Below are 18,287 nucleotides of genomic sequence, written 5' to 3'. Positions count from 1 at the left end.
GTGTGAGGCGGGTCATAAAAAAAGGTCCAGATTCTATTGGGGTAGGAGCGTGTTTGTTTAGGTTATTTCGAATGTCAACATTGGCTTTCAGAGATCATGCACCCCGCCTTTAAAGTTTATTGAAAAATGAAAATTCTGTCATCATTTACTTACCCTCAAGTTTTTTCGCACTTTAAGAGATTAATATTATAATAAGATAATTATATAGAATAAGATATTTTTAAGAATGTTTGTAACCAAGCAGATCTGGGGCACCATTGACATCCATAATAGAAAAAAAATAATACTATGGAAGTGAATGGTGCCCCAGATCTGATATTTACATTTTTCAAAATAGTTTTTTGGAACTTAAAGTTGAATTGGGGGAGTAAATGGTGACATAATTTAATTTTTTTGTGAACTATCCCTTTAAAGAAGCCATATCTAGATATATCATAGTAAGAAATTACAACACTTTTTATTGTTTCAGGTGAGGTGCGTATGCCCTCTGGTAAAACCGCTCGTCCCAACATCACTGATAACAAGGATGGGACAGTCACAGTCAAATACGCCCCTACTGAGAAAGGCCTCCATGAGATGGACATCAAATATGAGGGAAATCATATACCAGGTATTAAAACACTTCAATAAGCTGATTTGACATTTCTGAAAAAAATGAATGATTAGTTTTAAAGGGACACTCAATTTTTTTTATATATGCTTATTTTCCAGCTCCCCCAGACTTAAACATTCGATATCTACTATCTTGGAATCCATTCAGCTGATGTCCGGGTTTGGCGGTACGACTTTTAGCATAGCTTAGCATAATCCATTGAATCTGATTAGACCATTAGCATTGCGCTAAAAATAACCAAAGAGTTTTGATATTTTTCCTATTTAAAATTGACTATTCTGTAGTGACATTGTGTACTAAGACCCATGAAAAATTAAAAGTTGTGATTTTCTAGGCCGATATGTCTAGGAACTATACTCTTATTCTGGTGTAATAATCAAGGACTTTGCTGCTGTAACATGGCTGCAGGAGGTGCAATTCCTGAAAATACTCCCCTGCTATTGAAAGTTACCAAGGGGACTATTTTCGACGCTGCGTAATATTATTGCACCTGCTTAACGTTTTGGTCATTTTGGAGCGTGATGCTAATGGTCTAATTAGATTCAATGAATTGTGCTAAGCTATGCTAAAAGTGCTAGCGTCAGACCCGGAGATCAGCTGAATGGATTCAAAAACTGTAAAAATCAAATATTTAACTCTAGGGGAGCTGGAAAATGAGCCAATTTTCCAAAAAAGTGGAGTGTTCCTTTAAGAAAGTTTTAAAGTATAATTAATAAATTGTGTTTACCGTTTTATTAGACATCTTTTTTAATATCTCCCTTTAGGAAGTCCATTGCAGTTCTATGTGGATGCTATTAACAGTGGGCACGTGAATGCATACGGCCCTGGTCTGAGTCACGGCATGGTCAACAAACCCGCCATCTTTACAATCGTAACTAAAGATGCTGGAGAAGGTAAAACAAACGAGAGTCCCGGCTGCGTCACGGTCACATTGCTGAACACTGTTTACAATAAAAGCAATGCCATAAGAGAACCATGTTTTGTTCCCCAAATAACCTATTGATCAGTAGTACTTAAAAAACAAGTCTGAACACCTTTTTTTTTTCCAAAAATTTAAGACCCTTAATTTTTAAGAGTGTAGTCTCATGCTTGCTAGACTTTTGACAATCATGAATTCTGATCCAGATTGCCAAAAGTCACTCACATAAGTGAGAGACCATCTACAGTAACTGTATCTTCTCTTCATCTTCTCTCCTCCTCTCTTCTTCTCCTCAGGTGGTCTGTCTTTGGCAGTTGAGGGTCCATCTAAAGCAGAGATCAGCTGTAAGGATAATAAAGATGGCACCTGCACTGTGTCCTACATGCCGACGGCCCCGGGAGACTACAACATAATTGTCAAATTTGATGATAAGCACATTGCTGGAAGCCCCTTCACTGCTAAGATCACGGGTGATGTGTGTGTGTGTGAGAGAGCGAGAGAGAGAGAGAGAGAGAGAGAGAGAGAGAGAGAGAGAGCGAGAGCGAGAGCGAGAGCGAGAGAGAGAGAGAGAGGATGTACAAGAGCGAAGGGGGCAAAGTTATGTCTCTCTAAAGGTCTCAGTATCTCTTTATTTGGTATGGGTGAGTTTATGAATGTCTATAAATGTGAATGTGTGTTAAGTGTGTGCGTCGTTACACCTGGAGTAGTTCACCACAGAACCGCAGCCGTGCAACGCTTCTAAAATTGGAGGCAGATCGAGATAATTTTTAGTAACAGGATGTACCCGTTTCCCCTCTTCTTCACTCTCGCTCTCATTCAGCTCTGTGTGACGCTGCTCTCAGCAACACTACTGGGGTTGCACCCGCTTTATTTTTAAAACTTGAGTTAATATTATGAGTTCAAGTGAATACAATTATACTGTATTACTATTATTATGTTTAATATTAAGCAACAGTCTTCACGGGGTTCAAATGCAGTCTTTAGAAAGATCTCATTCTCAGTTGTCTAACTGTTCTTTTTTACTGTTTTTATTTCTGTTTAATTTCTTTTTTCTGATGAACACTACTGAAAATATTTTAATAATGTATGTCAAGCACACAGCTGATTGTAACTATTAACTTTCATAGTAGGAAATTAATTCAATGGGTAACATCAACTGTGTGCCTACCATCATTTATCATATCTTCATCATTATTTATCGCAATACTTAATTTTTTTCCTAAACTATGGGAGTCAATGGTTACAATCAACCATGTGCTTACCATCATTTTTCAAAATATCTTATTTTGTGTCCCTTAGAAAAAAATAAATAAAAACATAAGTAGGAGAAAATGATGGCTTTTGAATTTTCATTTTTGGGTGAACAATCCCTTTAAAGGGGACATATCATGAAAATATGATGCTATAATTGGGTCCCCAGTGCTTCTATCAACCTAAAAAAAGTGAAAAGATCAACCCGGTAACTTAGTTTTGGGAAACCATTCTCTGCAAACATGGGAAAAAAATAGGTCAATGAAATTTGTCTCCTCTTGTGATGTCAGAAAGGGATCTTATTATAATAACTCCGCCTCTTAATCTGCACTATCCAACCACAGCCCTGCATTTAGTGCAGAGATCAACTCATTTGCAATTTAAAGGACACACCCAAAATATCAAATTTTTGCTCACACCTACAAAGTGGCATTTTAACATAAAACTTCACATACGTACTCTGGGGACACCAAAGATTTATTTTACATCTTAAAAGTCTTGTGAAATGTCCCCTTTAACTTTAAACTAAAACATATCTGTTTTAGATTTCAAATATTGCCCAAATATATTGGAAAAACTTAAACAAAAATTTAAAATGTTGCCTTAGCACAATGATGCCTTTAAACTGAAACAAAAGCTAAACTAAAATAAATTTTACTTAAATGGCAATATTAGTTAAAAATAAACTAAACTGACAATAAATAAAAAACTAAAAGGACAAATGGTTATAGCAAAATTACAAAAAAAATTTAAATTCACATGAAAACTAATATTTCTGACAAACACATTCGAAATCGCCTACTTTCGAATGCGTCTGGTCCGAATCATAGTATTCAAAAAAACGTACCCAGATGACCAAATTCAAAAATTTAATATAACAGAAATCTATGAACTCTTTAAGTGATTTACGTACCAAGAAATTTATTTTTTGTCATTTCATTGTATTTTTAAACAATGTATATGAAAACACACATACTATATAGACCTGACTGTTTTAACAATAAAGAAGCAGGTACTTTATCTAATTTAGTACGTACTGTCACAGTATGTCATTTTGGCACAGTGTAATATAAAAAATAAAGCCTAATAAAAAATATAAATAAAAAACTAAAATATCTCTTTTTTGCTCTTATGAAAGGTGATGATTCCATGAGGACATCTCAGCTGAACGTTGGCACAGCGACAGATGTTTCTTTGAAGATCACGGAGACGGACCTGAGCTCTCTGAGCGCGAGCATCAGAGCCCCGTCTGGCAATGAAGAGCCCTGTCTGCTGAAGAGACTCCCAAACCGTCACATCGGTGAGTGACATGAGGTCCACCAGCACCAGTTACTTTACTCGTTACTTCAGAAAGTAATAATATTACGTAATGCACTTACTTGTAATCCGTTACCCCCAACACTGGTTTGGATCCCAGATCAAACACATACAGATAAAATCCAATGATACAACAAAACTTTTTGTCTGCAGACAGCTAATTCAAACATAAAAATGTTTGTGTTTAAATGTTTTTCAAAACAAGAAAGCATCAGACTCATCTGAGCAATCAAACATTGAGACTCTTTGATGTAGTAATGCTCACCTCCCTTCAGATAGCTGGAGACTAAAAGCTCCTTCCTGCAATTTCAAAGGGAATCAACTTTTTGCTCACAAAAGGCTTTTGATGTACAATGCAGTCAATACCTTTCTTTTGTGTTAGATATGATAGCGATACCATAAAGAAGCCTGAACAAAGAAATTCTTCTTCTTCTTCTTCCTTTATTGCTTTACGCCATTCCTGCATCTACGGCTATATTCATGGCAAGAACCAGTTCATCCATACGCAAGTTTTATTCAGACAAGTTGAACCATACAGAGGTTGGAAGGGACAATTTGGCATCTCCAATTGTCCTAACTTGCATGTTTTTGGCCTGTGGGAGGAAACCTGAGTAAACCCACGCTGACACAGGGAGAACGAACAAAGTAATTCAATCAAGTTTCTGTTTGCTCTCAGGAATATCCTTCACTCCTAAAGAAGTGGGTGAGCACGTGGTCAGCGTGAAGAAGAATGGAAAACACGTCACCAACAGCCCTTTCAAGATCATGGTGGGTCAGTCGGAAATCGGAGACGCCAGTAAGGTGAAGGTGTTTGGGAAAGGTCTGATTGAAGGACACACTTTTGAAGTGGCCGAGTTTACTGTGGACACCAGAAGTGCAGGTGAATAAAATTTTGCATCCATAGTTGTGTTTTGCATAGAATGAGAAAATGGATCCCACTGGCTTGGTTTAAGTCTAATACCCTTGGTTTTGGTCCATAGGATATGGAGGTCTGGGTTTGTCCATCGAAGGTCCCAGCAAAGTTGACATAAACTGTTCAGATGTGGACGATGGAACGTGCAAAGTGACTTACTGCCCAACCGAACCAGGAACCTACATCATCAACATCAAATTTGCAGACCAACACGTGCCAGGTACACCACAGCCCTTGATATTCAAGACTCGTGAAGTCTTTCTGAATTGGGCAGCTTTTTTAAAACTAACTTTTATGGATTTCCACAGGAAGTCCATTTACGGTGAAGGTTCTGGGTGAGGGACGAATGAAGGAGAGCATCACCAGAAGGAGACAGGCGCCCTCCATCGCCACAGTGGGCAGCACTTGTGACCTTAACCTTAAGATCCCAGGTGAGGAGGGAGTCTCAAGCCATTGTCTCTCTCTGTACAGTATCTTTCCTTTCACCTGACTTTTACAGATTCCCACTGCCATATGTCACTTTCTGTCTCTTGATCAAGAAAGAAACACGTTGCAATTGAAAACAATTCCATTCTGCTGTCATGCATACATTTCTTATTTACACTTTCTTCTTTCTCGTCTCCTTTCCTTTTTTCCTCTTTCTTTGGGGTTCCTCGTCTGTAGGGAACTGGTTTCAGATGGTATCAGCCCAGGAACGGCACACTCGAACCTTCACCCGCAGCAGCCACACCTACACCCGCACAGAGCGCACCGAGATCAGCAAGACCCGTGCGGGAGAAACCAAACGCGAGGTGCGGGTGGAGGAGAGCACCCAGGTTGGGGGTGACCCCTTCAGAGATGTTTTCGGTGGATTCCTGAGCAGAGAAAACCTGAGTCCTTTCAGCGCCGCCCAGGCCCGACAATCAGATGGTGTGTGTGTGGTTGCAATATGTGTTTAGTGAATTGTGTGGGATGATGTAAGTTTACAGGGTTTTCATTGCGAGTGAGTGCAACCTCTCCATTACGGACATTTACGACGGAGAAAGAAATGGGATGGAAAATCTGAGCTGTACGGTCAATCCAGCCAAAAAACAGATTTTTTATAGTTGTAGACGGGCCTGGACTTTTATAAGAAATGTCTTATATGACTCCCAGTCTCTCTCTTTCTTTCACTCTTCTGTCTTTCTTACTTTCTCATTTGACTCTCTTTCTTATCACCTCTCTCGCTCTCTCAGGTGAGTCAGGTACTCAGGAAATGACGGCACAGGTGACGAGCCCAAGTGGAAAGACGGAGGATGCTGAGATCATAGAAGGAGAAGACAGCGCCTACAGTGTGCGCTTCGTACCTCAAGAAATGGGCGCTCACACCGTCAATGTCAAATACAGGGGCCAGCATGTCCCCGGCAGCCCCTTCCAGTTCACCGTGGGACCTCTGGGAGAGGGAGGTGCCCATAAGGTTCGAGCCGGTGGTACTGGATTGGACAGGGGAGTGGCAGGAGTTCCTGGTAAGAACATTTAAATTGTAGTATGTAAAGGTTAAGATGAGTAAATAATGATACCCGTTTAAATCTGCTCCACTACTTTGGCAAGGTCGGGTCACCACTTATAGTCGGAGCTGTGTTGACCACGCGTTTTGATCGACTTCTTTGTGTATTTGTGTTGTTTAGCCGAATTCAGCATCTGGACCCGTGAGGCTGGCGCTGGTGGTTTGTCCATAGCTGTCGAAGGGCCCAGCAAAGCCGAAATTTCCTTTGAGGACAGAAAGGACGGATCGTGCGGGGTGGCCTATGTCGTACAGGAACCTGGTAAGACTTGTATACTCTTCAGCCTAGTTTACAATGTTACAGATTTATTTAACCCTCATTCATGCATTTAATACCAGGCGACTACGAGGTGTCGATCAAATTTAACGACGAGCACATCCCGGACAGCCCCTTCATTGTTCCTGTTGCATCGCTGTCAGACGATGCCCGCCTGCTTACCGTCACCAGCCTGCAAGTGAGTGATTTCCCATGAAACACAATTTCTCAGATGCAGGTTTAGGGACTCCTTGAGTATAGAAGGCAGATCCTTTATCACCAAACACTGAAAGCTTGTAAGGGCTCTTGATGGAGAGCAGAAAACACAACTTATCATCAGACGAGACAGGTGTACACGCAGTGAGAAGAATAAGCTTTGGGTATTTTTATGGTGGCCTTTGTGATCTTGAGTGTTGTCTTTTAACTGATAATCTGTTTTTGGGAAGACAAATATTTCAACAAGCCATTCTACCTTGACTTTCAAAAACACTGTGTATTATCCAGGCCATTGATTTCCAGACCTTCTAGCAATGACAAATGCTAGAAGCAATGACAGAGTTGGACAGATTTCAAGTTGTATACTTATAAAACCTGTGTGTGACAACAATCCTGAATCTTAAAATAATAGATATATGACATGGTTATCAAGTATAATTGTGTTCCTGTGGCTCAATTGGTAAATGCAATGCATCATGGGTTCGATCACTAGGAAGGTCCACAAAACTAGTCATAAGGGTCAATTTTTTTAAAATTGAGAGTTATACATCATCTGAAAGCTGAATGAATAAACGTTCCATTGATGTATAAATTCAATAAGGCCCTGTTTACAAATACATGCTTATTTTGAAAAACGAAGACGGTCCCTTTGTTTCCGCCCTTCGTTTACATGCAAACGGAGAACTCGCCTCTGAATCCGATTCTTTCTAAAAACTCTGCCCAGAGTGGAGATTTGGAAAAACTTTGGTTACACGGTTGAATGTTAACTGAGACAAATGGATGTTTAGGCAGCCAACATCACAGTATGCGTGACCTTGTTCAAAAGAGGAACAGGAAGTGATTTGTTGCTGTTTCCGGGATTCTGATTGGCTTACGTGGGCTTGAGATTCTCATCACACCGCCACCTAGAGGTTTGGCATGCTCTTGATGGCATATATACACATCGTTCATGGGTCTTGTCATGCTCTTAGACTTTAACCTTGCTGTTGGATGGCTTTATGTCAATCCTGAGGTTTGCTATTGTTGGAATTTAAAAAGCACTGGACCGAAATACATCTAGAAATGATGATTAAATGCAAAACTGGACTGTTCTCTTAATTTTATCCATGGCTGTAGATATAATAACCCGTAAATAATTAGTATACAATGACCAAAACTTTATATCATGAGCACCTCATCTTTGGGTATTTATCAGAAGTTTGGTCATGTTAAGAATCAGAGCTGCTTAGTTAATGGTTACTAACTCAAATAATTTCTGTCTTCAGGAAATGGGTCTCAAGGTGAATCAGGAGGCTTCGTTCGCCGTGCAACTGAATGGAGCGAGAGGAGCGATTGACGCTAAGGTGCACACACCTTCTGGAGCAGTGGAGGAGTGTTACATCACTGAACTAGACAATGGTGAGCATACAGTTTGTATATAATGTCTTCATGAAGATCCAGCTTTAGCTTTGTTCCGCTATTGTTTGCTTTTCCAAGAATGGGAAATGATTTGATCTTGGAGCATGAACTTGAATATTGTATGTCTGTTTGCGCAGATAAACACGCAATACGGTTTATTCCACGGGAGAACGGCGTCCACTCCATCGATGTCCGTTTTAATGGAAGTCACATCCCGGGGAGCCCCTTCAAAATCCGCGTTGGAGAACCCGGCCAGGCTGGAGATCCAGGAATGGTAACAGCTTTTGGCCCTGGATTGGAGGGAGGAACTACAGGTGTGTGATCACTCATATGTTGTACTGTACGTGATTTTAAGGTAGTCAGCCACAAGTCTTAGGATAAATCCATAAACTTCTTGTTTACACAGGCGTGCCTTCAGACTTTATTGTGAACACGTGTAACGCTGGGTCAGGGGCTTTGTCTGTCACAATCGACGGTCCGTCGAAGGTAAAGATGGATTGTCAGGAGTGTCCCGAAGGATACAAGGTCACCTACACACCCATGGCTCCCGGCAGCTACCTCATCTCTATCAAGTATGGAGGACCACAGCATATCGTGGGCAGCCCCTTTAAAGCCAAAGTCACTGGTGAGAGATCATGCACTACATTGCGCTAAATAGGAGACATGTTGCTAAAAAAAACTATTTTTTGTATTTTGTGTAATGCAATGTGTTCACACGGTTTAAAACACATTGTTTTTACATAACGTGCATTATTGTCGCTCTTCTATGACCCACTTTTCTGAAATGCATAGTTGTTTACAAAGCTGATTGGCTGGCTATCCAGTGCATTGTAATTGGCTGAATACCTCAAACGTGTTGTAAATGTTACATATTTGGAATTTCAGCTCCCAAAGCACAGCGTCTCCACAACACGCAAGTGGCGGCAATAATACTACAGCGAAAATACAATTATTTGCATATATATTTGGGCAATGTTATGCAAATCTTGATATGTTGAGATATGTAGGGGCATGTCTGAATGGGGCATTTTAGGAAGGTGTGGATGATCCATCACTTTTAAAAGGAATATCTCTTTGGGTTTGAGACTTTAATCGTTGTGACATCGTCTATATGCACAAACAGCGTTTAACACTCCAAACACCAAACAGGAAAACATGAAATAGCATCATATGACCCCTTTTAACAATCATGGCATTTAACCCAAAATTGAAGGTTTAAACTTTTCCATGTTTATTACCATTGCACCCCTGAGCAAAAGATTAACATTTAGCATTTCTTCTGTGTTTATGTTGTTATATGTAATTCCAACAGCCCTAGTTGTGTGGTTATACATACAATTTTCACTAAATTTATAAACTTTTTTGCTAAATAACATAATAAATCACAGTAAATAGCTCGGCAAGCATGATGAGATTTACAGCAGCTGTGCTTAAATGGGAAAACATGATTATGAGATTATATGATCAGTCAGGATTATAATGCAATTGTTGAATTGAAAACAAATAAGCTTATGAAAAATATGGAGATTAATGTAAACAGACCAATGACTGAGCATAAACTTCCTCAAGAAATAAACTATGCAAATACATCTCTTCTTTTCTGGATGAAATATGAGCTGGACGTTCCTTTCTGAACCTTACTGGTTTACTTTAATTCACTGTTATTTCATAATCCTTAAAGTGAGGAATCGATCTTTCTGCATAACCTGAAATACATTTCGTCTGGTACATGTCGCTGCATCTTTTGATGGAATGACCACAAGAGGTGATTAGTTTCTGTCCATTTTAAAAGTTACGAAAACATACATGTACACAAATTAATACCTGCTCATCTTTGACTGTGCGTTCACACCAGACGTGGTAGAGGCGGCAAAAATGCGCTATTTGCGTGTAGTTAGACGCTTGAACATTTTGAGTTTGCTTCATTCACCTGTGAAAGCTGCATGTGAAATTCTAGTCATTCGAGACATTCATGCGGAAATTCGCTTCATGGGAGGAGCTTCTGCTTGCTTCCTGTAATCACGTCACTACTAGAGCACCATTTGCACCGGGACATTCGCATGTACCGCGCCGCAGGATGTCTATTCACATCTAGGCATTGACTTAACATGTAAATCACTCTTACGCGTCTGGTGTGAACTTACAGTTATGCTGTCCTTCTAGTTTAATTTCAATAAAATTCAATTTAATTTTATTTATATAGTGCTTTTCACAATTGGTAATTGTTTCAAAGCACCTTTATATTAAAAGAAGCAGGGGCAAATCGACAGACAATATAAGTAGCAAAATACAGCGGCTTTGAATAAACTTTACAAGCGAGCATATTAATAATGTCTCGTATACAAGGGTGCTAAGTTAAGCCAATGTCGGCTGACTCCCCGGGGTTGAAAAACCTTTTTTAGACTTTTTTAGCCTAGGAGGAACAAAAAGTTCTAGGAGGAAAAAAACCCTTGGTTTTATATATATAACTGAAGAATATATACAATAGTGTTTTGTATTGTCAGCTTTGTAACCTTGAATGTACCCGCATCAAAACAGCGAAAAAAGAATAAGCGCCCCCAGTGCCCCTAGTGGACACACCAGATGCAGTGATATCTACCGAGAGAAATGCATTTCAGGTTATGCAGAAATTAGCCTGTGTAGGATAAAAGCGTCTGCAACATGCCTAAATGTAAAATATAAATGTTTATTAACTATAAATAATGAATATTACGTTTTCCAGGTGCACGTTTGTCCGGCGGACACTCTCTACACGAGACCTCATCAGTGCTGGTGGAGACCGTCACAAAATCATCCTCAGTTGCCGGATCTTTCTCCTCTCTGCCGAAGTTCTCATCCGATGCCAGTAAGGTGGTCTCGAGGGGGGCTGGACTCTCCAAAGCTTTCATTGGTCAGAAGAACACCTTCACGGTGGACTGCAGTAAAGCAGGGACAATAACACACACACATTATATATAAATATATACTTTATCATATACCATATTACAATATATAAGATACATTATGGCTTTATTTTCACCTCGCAGGGACAAACATGTTGATGGTAGGAGTGCACGGGCCAAAAACTCCATGTGAGGAAGTGTATGTCAAACACATGGGCAACAGAATGTACAATGTCACATACACAGTGAAGGAAAAAGGAGACTACATACTGATAGTCAAGTGGGGTGAAGAGATGGTGCCCGGAAGCCCTTTCCATGTCACAGTGCCTTAAAAAAGACCTGCCTCACTATGCAAAGACTCCAATAAATGAGATGGGACTCACCGACAATGTCACGTGCCTGACCTTTATGATGATACGTTTTTTACAAGACCTCTTATATTGGCAAAATCCTCCGCCAGTTGTCTTCCGTATGTGCATACGCTTTATCCAAAGAGACACCGAGTGTGTTTACATGTGCAATACAATGCTGATAAAGTTTTGACAATGCAAACAATAATGCGTTTACATGAGATTCGGAAATCGTTTGGGTTACACCCTTACATTGAATGTGTTGATCAATATTTCTCAATCAATATTTGCATTTATGACCAATAATACACTGTTGGGTTATTAAGCATAACTGGTGCATGTAAGCACACTTATTATGAGTTCAGTTCACATTCGCAGCCTAACCTGTTTTGTAATACGTTGTTTTTAGGTTGTGAGATTAGTCAACGTGTGACTGAAAGAAGTGATCGATGAATCGCATTGAACAGAAAAGTGAACGGGGCTAACATGCGATTTTACATCAAAGCCACCTTGTTAGTGAAGTTACTGTCAGGACCATAAGTTAACAGATCATTTATTTAATCTTTTTATCTACTGCTAAAACTGGTCTTATTTTTATGATGGAATAACACAATGTTGTCTCTTAAACCCTAAACGAGTCTGGATCAGGTCTGAAGCCAGTCCTGGTCAAAGGTTTAGTTTAAGTTAGAGATGTTTTAAGCTCACACTGGGTCTGAACCGGTCGCAAGTGGCCCGACGGCCCTGCAGACCGAGTTATGTGATTGGTTAGATGAGATTTTTGTACCAAGCGGTGTAGCCAAAGCCGTTAAAGCATGTGAATGTTTGAAAAGCCACAGTTTTTACAGTGACACAACAGAGCGACATTTTATAGTGATTTTATATGTATGGATTTAAAATAGAAATGTATGAAGAGACACTAATAATTGTTTGATATTTTAACCTACTGTTTGGTAAAACTGTGCTGGCATATTAAAGTTTTAATTGCTATGCTTGATTTTGTTTATTGATTTTGTTTCATGTATATAATTTGGCATTTTACTAAGGTTTTAAAGTATTGTACTTATGTGGTACTTAAGCTAGTGCTGAAAACTTACAGTAGACCTGTTTACAAAGCTTAATGTTAGTGTTTTAGCAAAATTTTATCTTAGTTTATCATATAATAGAGCAAGTAAAAATTATTTTCAAATATAATTTTAAATATATTTCAAAATAAAAAATGGCCAAAAAATATGTAGCCTACAAATAAAAAAAGTAATAATTAAAATTAAAAATGTATTTATTTTTTTTTTTGTGCAATTTTTGTATCTTTTGATATATATATATATATATATTTTTTATTATATTTTTAAACCATTTATATTCACGTCCCATTGAAAGAAAAACTTTGTATGTTACAAACCTTTAAACATAAATATAATACATTTATAATATATATATATTTTAACCGCCAAATATATATCTATAATTGTATACATACTTATACATTTTTTACTTATACTTTATACATTTTATACAAAACTTTATATTTTGGCCAAGAAAATATATTTTTGCTTGTGTTGTATTGTATGAAATACATATTGAAATATATGTTAATATATGAAGGTTAAAGCTAAATATATCTTAAAATTAAAAAATATATTTAAATAAGCTTTACTTTCTATAAAATAATATTTTTTGCCAGATAATTTTCTTAAAACTCACAGTAGACCTGTTTACATGAAGCCAAGTCTTTTTGCTAAATTTTATCTTAGTTTATCATATAATAGAGCAAGTAAAAATTATTTTCAAATATAATTTTAAATATATATTTTTTAAAAATGGCCAAAAATATGTAGCCTACAAAATAAAAAAATGCATTTAATAATTAAAATAAAAAATTTACTTATTTAATTTTTTTATTTTTTAGCAATTTTTTGTATATTTTGAAATATATTTTTAAAAAATACATTTTTAAACCATTTATATTCACGTCACATTGAAAGAAAAACTTTGTATGTTACAAACCTTTAAACATAAATATAATACATTTATAATGTATATTTGTGAGACTAGCTGCCAGTAACTTACTGTAGATTTTACATTTATGTTATTTACTGGCAACATTTTGTTCAAAGTTAAATGAATATGAAACATTTTTTGACTTTATCTTCTACAGTAAGTTACTGGCAACCAGCTGCAAAATTACAGCAAATTTTTAGAGTGTATAATTGTATACATTTTTTACTTATACTTTATACATTTTATACAAAGTTTTATATTTTGGCCAAGAAAATATATTTTTGCTTGGGTTGTATTGTATGAAATACATTTTGAAATATGTGTTAATATATGAAGGTTAAAACTAAATATATTTTAAAATAAAAAAATATATTTAAATAAGCTTTACTTTCTATTAAAAAAAATTGCCAGATAATTTTTTTGCCATATGGGATAGTCGTCATTTCACCATCTAGGTTAAGTATAGACCTGATATAGTCTGGTTATGAGTAACCCACTTCTATCCAAAATAAACCTGAATTTGGTTACATGTGGTTTTAGCCATGAATAACTTGTGAGCTGTTTGCTTTCATTTATTGATTAATATTTGGGCGAGGGTTAGATGCCCCTACTGGAAAATCCAGCTAAGACCAGTAAAAACTGGTAGCTGGTTTTAGCTGGTTTAAGGTGGCAGTAGCTGGTTTAGGCTGGTCCTCCCAGCCTGGCAAAGCTGGTAAATCAGCTGGTCTTCCAGCCTGACCATCTTAGTCCAGCTAGACCAGCTTAATAAGTGACCAAAACACAGCTAGACCAGCTTGCTACACCAGCAATACCAGCTAAAACCAAGCTGGGAGACCAGCTAAAACCAGCTTATGCTGGTCTTAGCTGGAATTTTCAGTAGGGTGTGTATTAAATTTTCACTGAAAGTCCATATTTTGCTTTTAGATTTTAGCCTAGACATTAGGGCTGTGTTTGGACAGCTAGACATCTTTTAAACTCAAAATTGCTTGCTGTGTTGTTTGTGTTTTGTTTTTTGTGGTCATTTTTATCCCTTTAACGGACACTAGAGGGCAAGCTCACACAATTCAATAAGCCAGGTGTTAGTGAGAGGAGTTAATGAGAAATTAAAGGTTGCAGGTTCAATCAATATAAGTTGCCCATAGGAAAAGATCCCTCAGGTCAGTGTTTGAAAGATTCAATTTATTGCTTTATAAAACAAATATATTTTCCAGATAAATCCATTTGATGTAAAGTGAGCAGAAATATTGTTTTTCTATATCAGATTATTTGATGTTGATAAATGTCTCTCTAGTTCAGTTATATAATGATGAGGATTGCAGTTTTGCTGGAAATTCCCCAGGCTTGACCTGAGAAAGTTTTAAAAAATTGCACCACTGCAGTTCCCAAAGTGATGCTGTTAAAACTCATTTTGTCTTTGTTTATGGCCTCAGTCCAAATTCGTTATCTACTTGCTTCAGTCTTTTAAACGTCTCACAATCCACTAACACAAACGCATTATAGTGTGTGGTGCACAGCAATCTTAATTCTTCACATACACAATAGTGTGACTGAGATTAAATATCTATAAAGCCCATAAATAGTTTTTCCAGAGAGACATAAGTGTGACTTGTGGCATGAGTGTATTTGGTTTGTGTTTAAAACAAATGTGTGTGTGTTTTAATATGAAATGCTAGCATCACTGAGCTTGCATTTCAGTTTAATGAGCACAATGAAAGTAATCTTTATTTTATTCTTATCTTTGTGCCACTTGACTTAATGAAATATTCTCTGCCATAAAAATTCAATTAGCTCATGCAAGCTTAAGTTATTTCGCTAGAGATAAGCTAGTGAAAGCCAATTCTGTTTCGTTAAATATGTTTCAAATATATTTTGCTTATCTATCATTTTGAGTCCTAACATAAAAAAGGAGCTATTTTAATTCAATTCAATTCAATTCAATTTTATTTATATAGCGCTTTTCACAATTGGTGATTGTTTCAAAGCAGCTTTACATTAATAGAAGAAGTGAAAAGCACAGATAAACGACAGATAGCACAACATAATACACGATAGCACAAGCAGCTAAATTTGATGCGGCTATGAATCAACATTATAAGCGTGCGTATTGCTAATGTAACGTAAAGAAGATGGTGCTAAGTTAAGCCCAAGAGGGCTGCCTCCCCGGGTTGAAAAACCCCCTAGGAGAAAAAAAACCCCAGGCTCAGCCGGGGAAGTAAAAAAAAGTCATAGGAGGGAAAAACCCTTGGGAGATATATTTATATTGAAACGATTAAGGAGATTAGGCGGAGGTTAAGCGGGTTCTGCCGGTGGTCGTTGGTCATGCATCAGCTGGGCATCACGTTGAAGGTCTGCCGGTGGGTCAGAGGTGTGCCGACTTTCACATTTATTTATTTTAGATAAGTCACTCGATTCTATAGTCCCGTATTTTGCTTCTCTGCACTCTGGTTAGTTGTTTTTAAACGAATCCGGTGCCAAATGTGTATTCCGCTCCGCGCTTCATTGAAGAGTAACATACAGAGCCTCTAAGGTGACATTGGAGTAAAAAAAATCAAAAGTTTAGTTTCATGTGCTCATGTGAAACTTAATGTGCAGAATTTTTTTTTAAAGCTTTGTTTTGCGTGTGCGCGAAACTAAACTTTATTTCATTTTTCTTAATGTCCCCTTAGGGGCTCCTTAGTAACTATACCCTAAACCAACTTTTTTTAGTTAGTGATCTGTAAGAATGGGGCTTTATTAGTGCGGTTCATTGATTTGAGGAACTTTTTTGACATTTGGGTGTTTCAATGCTACAATATATGGTGTAAAAATGTCTGAGTGCTGCCCTCTTCAGGTTGAACGGTGGCTACTGCAGTTGAATTTTCTTATTGGATGTTGCAGTACGATGTGACGCTAGCAAGTTCAAGCTCACCATGCCCTTGTTATGATCTCACCACTGCCTTGGTATATAGGGGCTTAGTTCGTCCCCTCCATCTTCGTTGGGATCTGCCCACTTTCTTGCATTTTTCAAATATTGCCAGTGGGTGGAGTCTGGTTCTGACCAGGGGTTTAGTTACGCTTTAAATATTAATGCGCACTGCACTATGATGTAGTCGCACGCGCCGTTTGAGAAAAAAAAAGGTTTGTGAGGGCTTCTTTAAATACGTTACGGTCTGCAAGAGACATCATAATTAGTTTTCACACATTTATAGGTAAGACTGCCTTTTATCCTTCGTGGACAATGACGACAAAGGTGAATCCCACCTAAAATCGATGCGCACTTTATAAAATATTAATGCGCAGTGGATGGAAACTTTTTTGCGTTGTTTATATTGTTAGAGAAACATGAAAATGTTTTATGTAAAGGCATACATCTATGACATCATATACATCGTTAATTAGATTAAATGCACTGCAATAGTTGAAGGGGTTTGTTTTTGGTCACTTATGGCAGATATTAGACAAATTTACGTGGCGAGGTTGAAGTTGAACAAACGTTTCAAAACAGGTCGCGTGCAGAGCAGGTGCAGGACACCAGAACATATCAACTAAACACTTTGGTTTGATAAGATCAATTATTGCTATTGGCCGTCTTAATGCCCATGCATCTTTGCACTTTATATACGGTACACAATGTTTCTTAACTTTTGGAAACTTAAAAGTCAAAAGAGTTAAGGGCTCATTATAGTTGTGCTTAAAGCTGCATTCAGACTAGCAGCGACTAGCAGTAGCAGAGCGATGTGATCTTATTAATTTCAATTAAAGCTTGGTGGAAAACTGGATGGGGTGTGTCCTGTCGTGTGACAAAGTTGAGAAATGTTTAACTTTATGCAAATTATGAGCGACTTTCGGGAGTGACTACCAATGAGAACGAAGCAGTGGAGTTCATGTCATCCACCTCTCGTCAGTTACTGGATTGGACGCTACTCATTTGTTTATGGCAACCAGATTTAGAATCGCCTTATTTGAAAGAGACGAGCGATACACAGCGACAAAGTCGCTTATAATGTGAATGTACCTTCACCCTACAGCAGGGGTCTCCAACACGTAGCTCGCAAGCTACTGGTAGCTCGCGTCTTAATTGCAGGTAGCTCGCTCGCGGGTTTATTTATTTATTTTCTGTGGTTATGGCGCATTTGGATGTCTGGTTAGTGTTACAAGTGCCTGTGGTAGTAAAGACTGGGTACGTGTTTGACGTCGCGTTGAGCTGTGTAGACCGGCGTATCATATGACATCAGTAATTTAACATTTATGACTCAAAAACAAACAGATAAGTCCGCGCACCCACGCCGGACGATCCGCGCAACGCGGTGAAGCCCGCGCCGCGGCAACCGGACGATCTTCGCAACGCTGTGAAGCCCGCACCGCGGCAACCGGACGATAGGCGCAACACTGTGAAGCCCGCGCCGGGGCAACCGGACGATCCGCGCAATGCTGTGAAGCTCGCGCCATGGCAACCGGACAATCCGCGCACATCTTGAGTCGAGGCACTATGGTTAAAATGGATGCCGTCATTTTCGGATTCATTTTTGATAAAACGAAAATACAGTTGTCGTCACAGGTTCAATGGGTTATCATCTCATATTTAAACATAAAATGTCAAGAGATACTAAAAAAATGCTTGCACTGGCTGGCAACTTTAAAAAAAAAAAAATGCTGGCAGGAAAGAGTTCAAA

General features: G+C 38.2%; 1 protein-coding gene across 1 annotated transcript in view; it reads left to right on the top strand.

Moving 5' to 3' along the window:
• The window catches only part of flncb (filamin C, gamma b (actin binding protein 280)), a 64,813-nt gene extending 52,182 nt beyond the window's left edge, over window positions 1–12,631 (top strand). Inside the window, exons 35-50 of the mRNA XM_073869288.1 lie at window positions 470–610; window positions 1,378–1,506; window positions 1,829–2,002; window positions 3,922–4,083; window positions 4,777–4,980; window positions 5,081–5,233; window positions 5,322–5,444; window positions 5,677–5,922; window positions 6,228–6,497; window positions 6,660–6,797; window positions 6,875–6,990; window positions 8,273–8,405; window positions 8,543–8,719; window positions 8,812–9,030; window positions 11,128–11,340; window positions 11,438–12,631. Of these exons, the coding sequence (XP_073725389.1) occupies window positions 470–610; window positions 1,378–1,506; window positions 1,829–2,002; window positions 3,922–4,083; window positions 4,777–4,980; window positions 5,081–5,233; window positions 5,322–5,444; window positions 5,677–5,922; window positions 6,228–6,497; window positions 6,660–6,797; window positions 6,875–6,990; window positions 8,273–8,405; window positions 8,543–8,719; window positions 8,812–9,030; window positions 11,128–11,340; window positions 11,438–11,619 (2,780 nt within the window). The 3' untranslated portion in view covers window positions 11,620–12,631. The remainder of the gene's footprint in view (window positions 1–469; window positions 611–1,377; window positions 1,507–1,828; window positions 2,003–3,921; window positions 4,084–4,776; window positions 4,981–5,080; window positions 5,234–5,321; window positions 5,445–5,676; window positions 5,923–6,227; window positions 6,498–6,659; window positions 6,798–6,874; window positions 6,991–8,272; window positions 8,406–8,542; window positions 8,720–8,811; window positions 9,031–11,127; window positions 11,341–11,437) is intronic.
• Window positions 12,632–18,287: the final 5,656 nt, after the last annotated feature.

The sequence above is a fragment of the Misgurnus anguillicaudatus genome, chromosome 1 (genome assembly GCF_027580225.2).
Source record: "Misgurnus anguillicaudatus chromosome 1, ASM2758022v2, whole genome shotgun sequence".
In the NCBI taxonomy this organism is placed as follows: Eukaryota; Metazoa; Chordata; class Actinopteri; order Cypriniformes; family Cobitidae; genus Misgurnus; species Misgurnus anguillicaudatus.
This window is presented reverse-complemented; position numbering and strand designations above follow the sequence as displayed.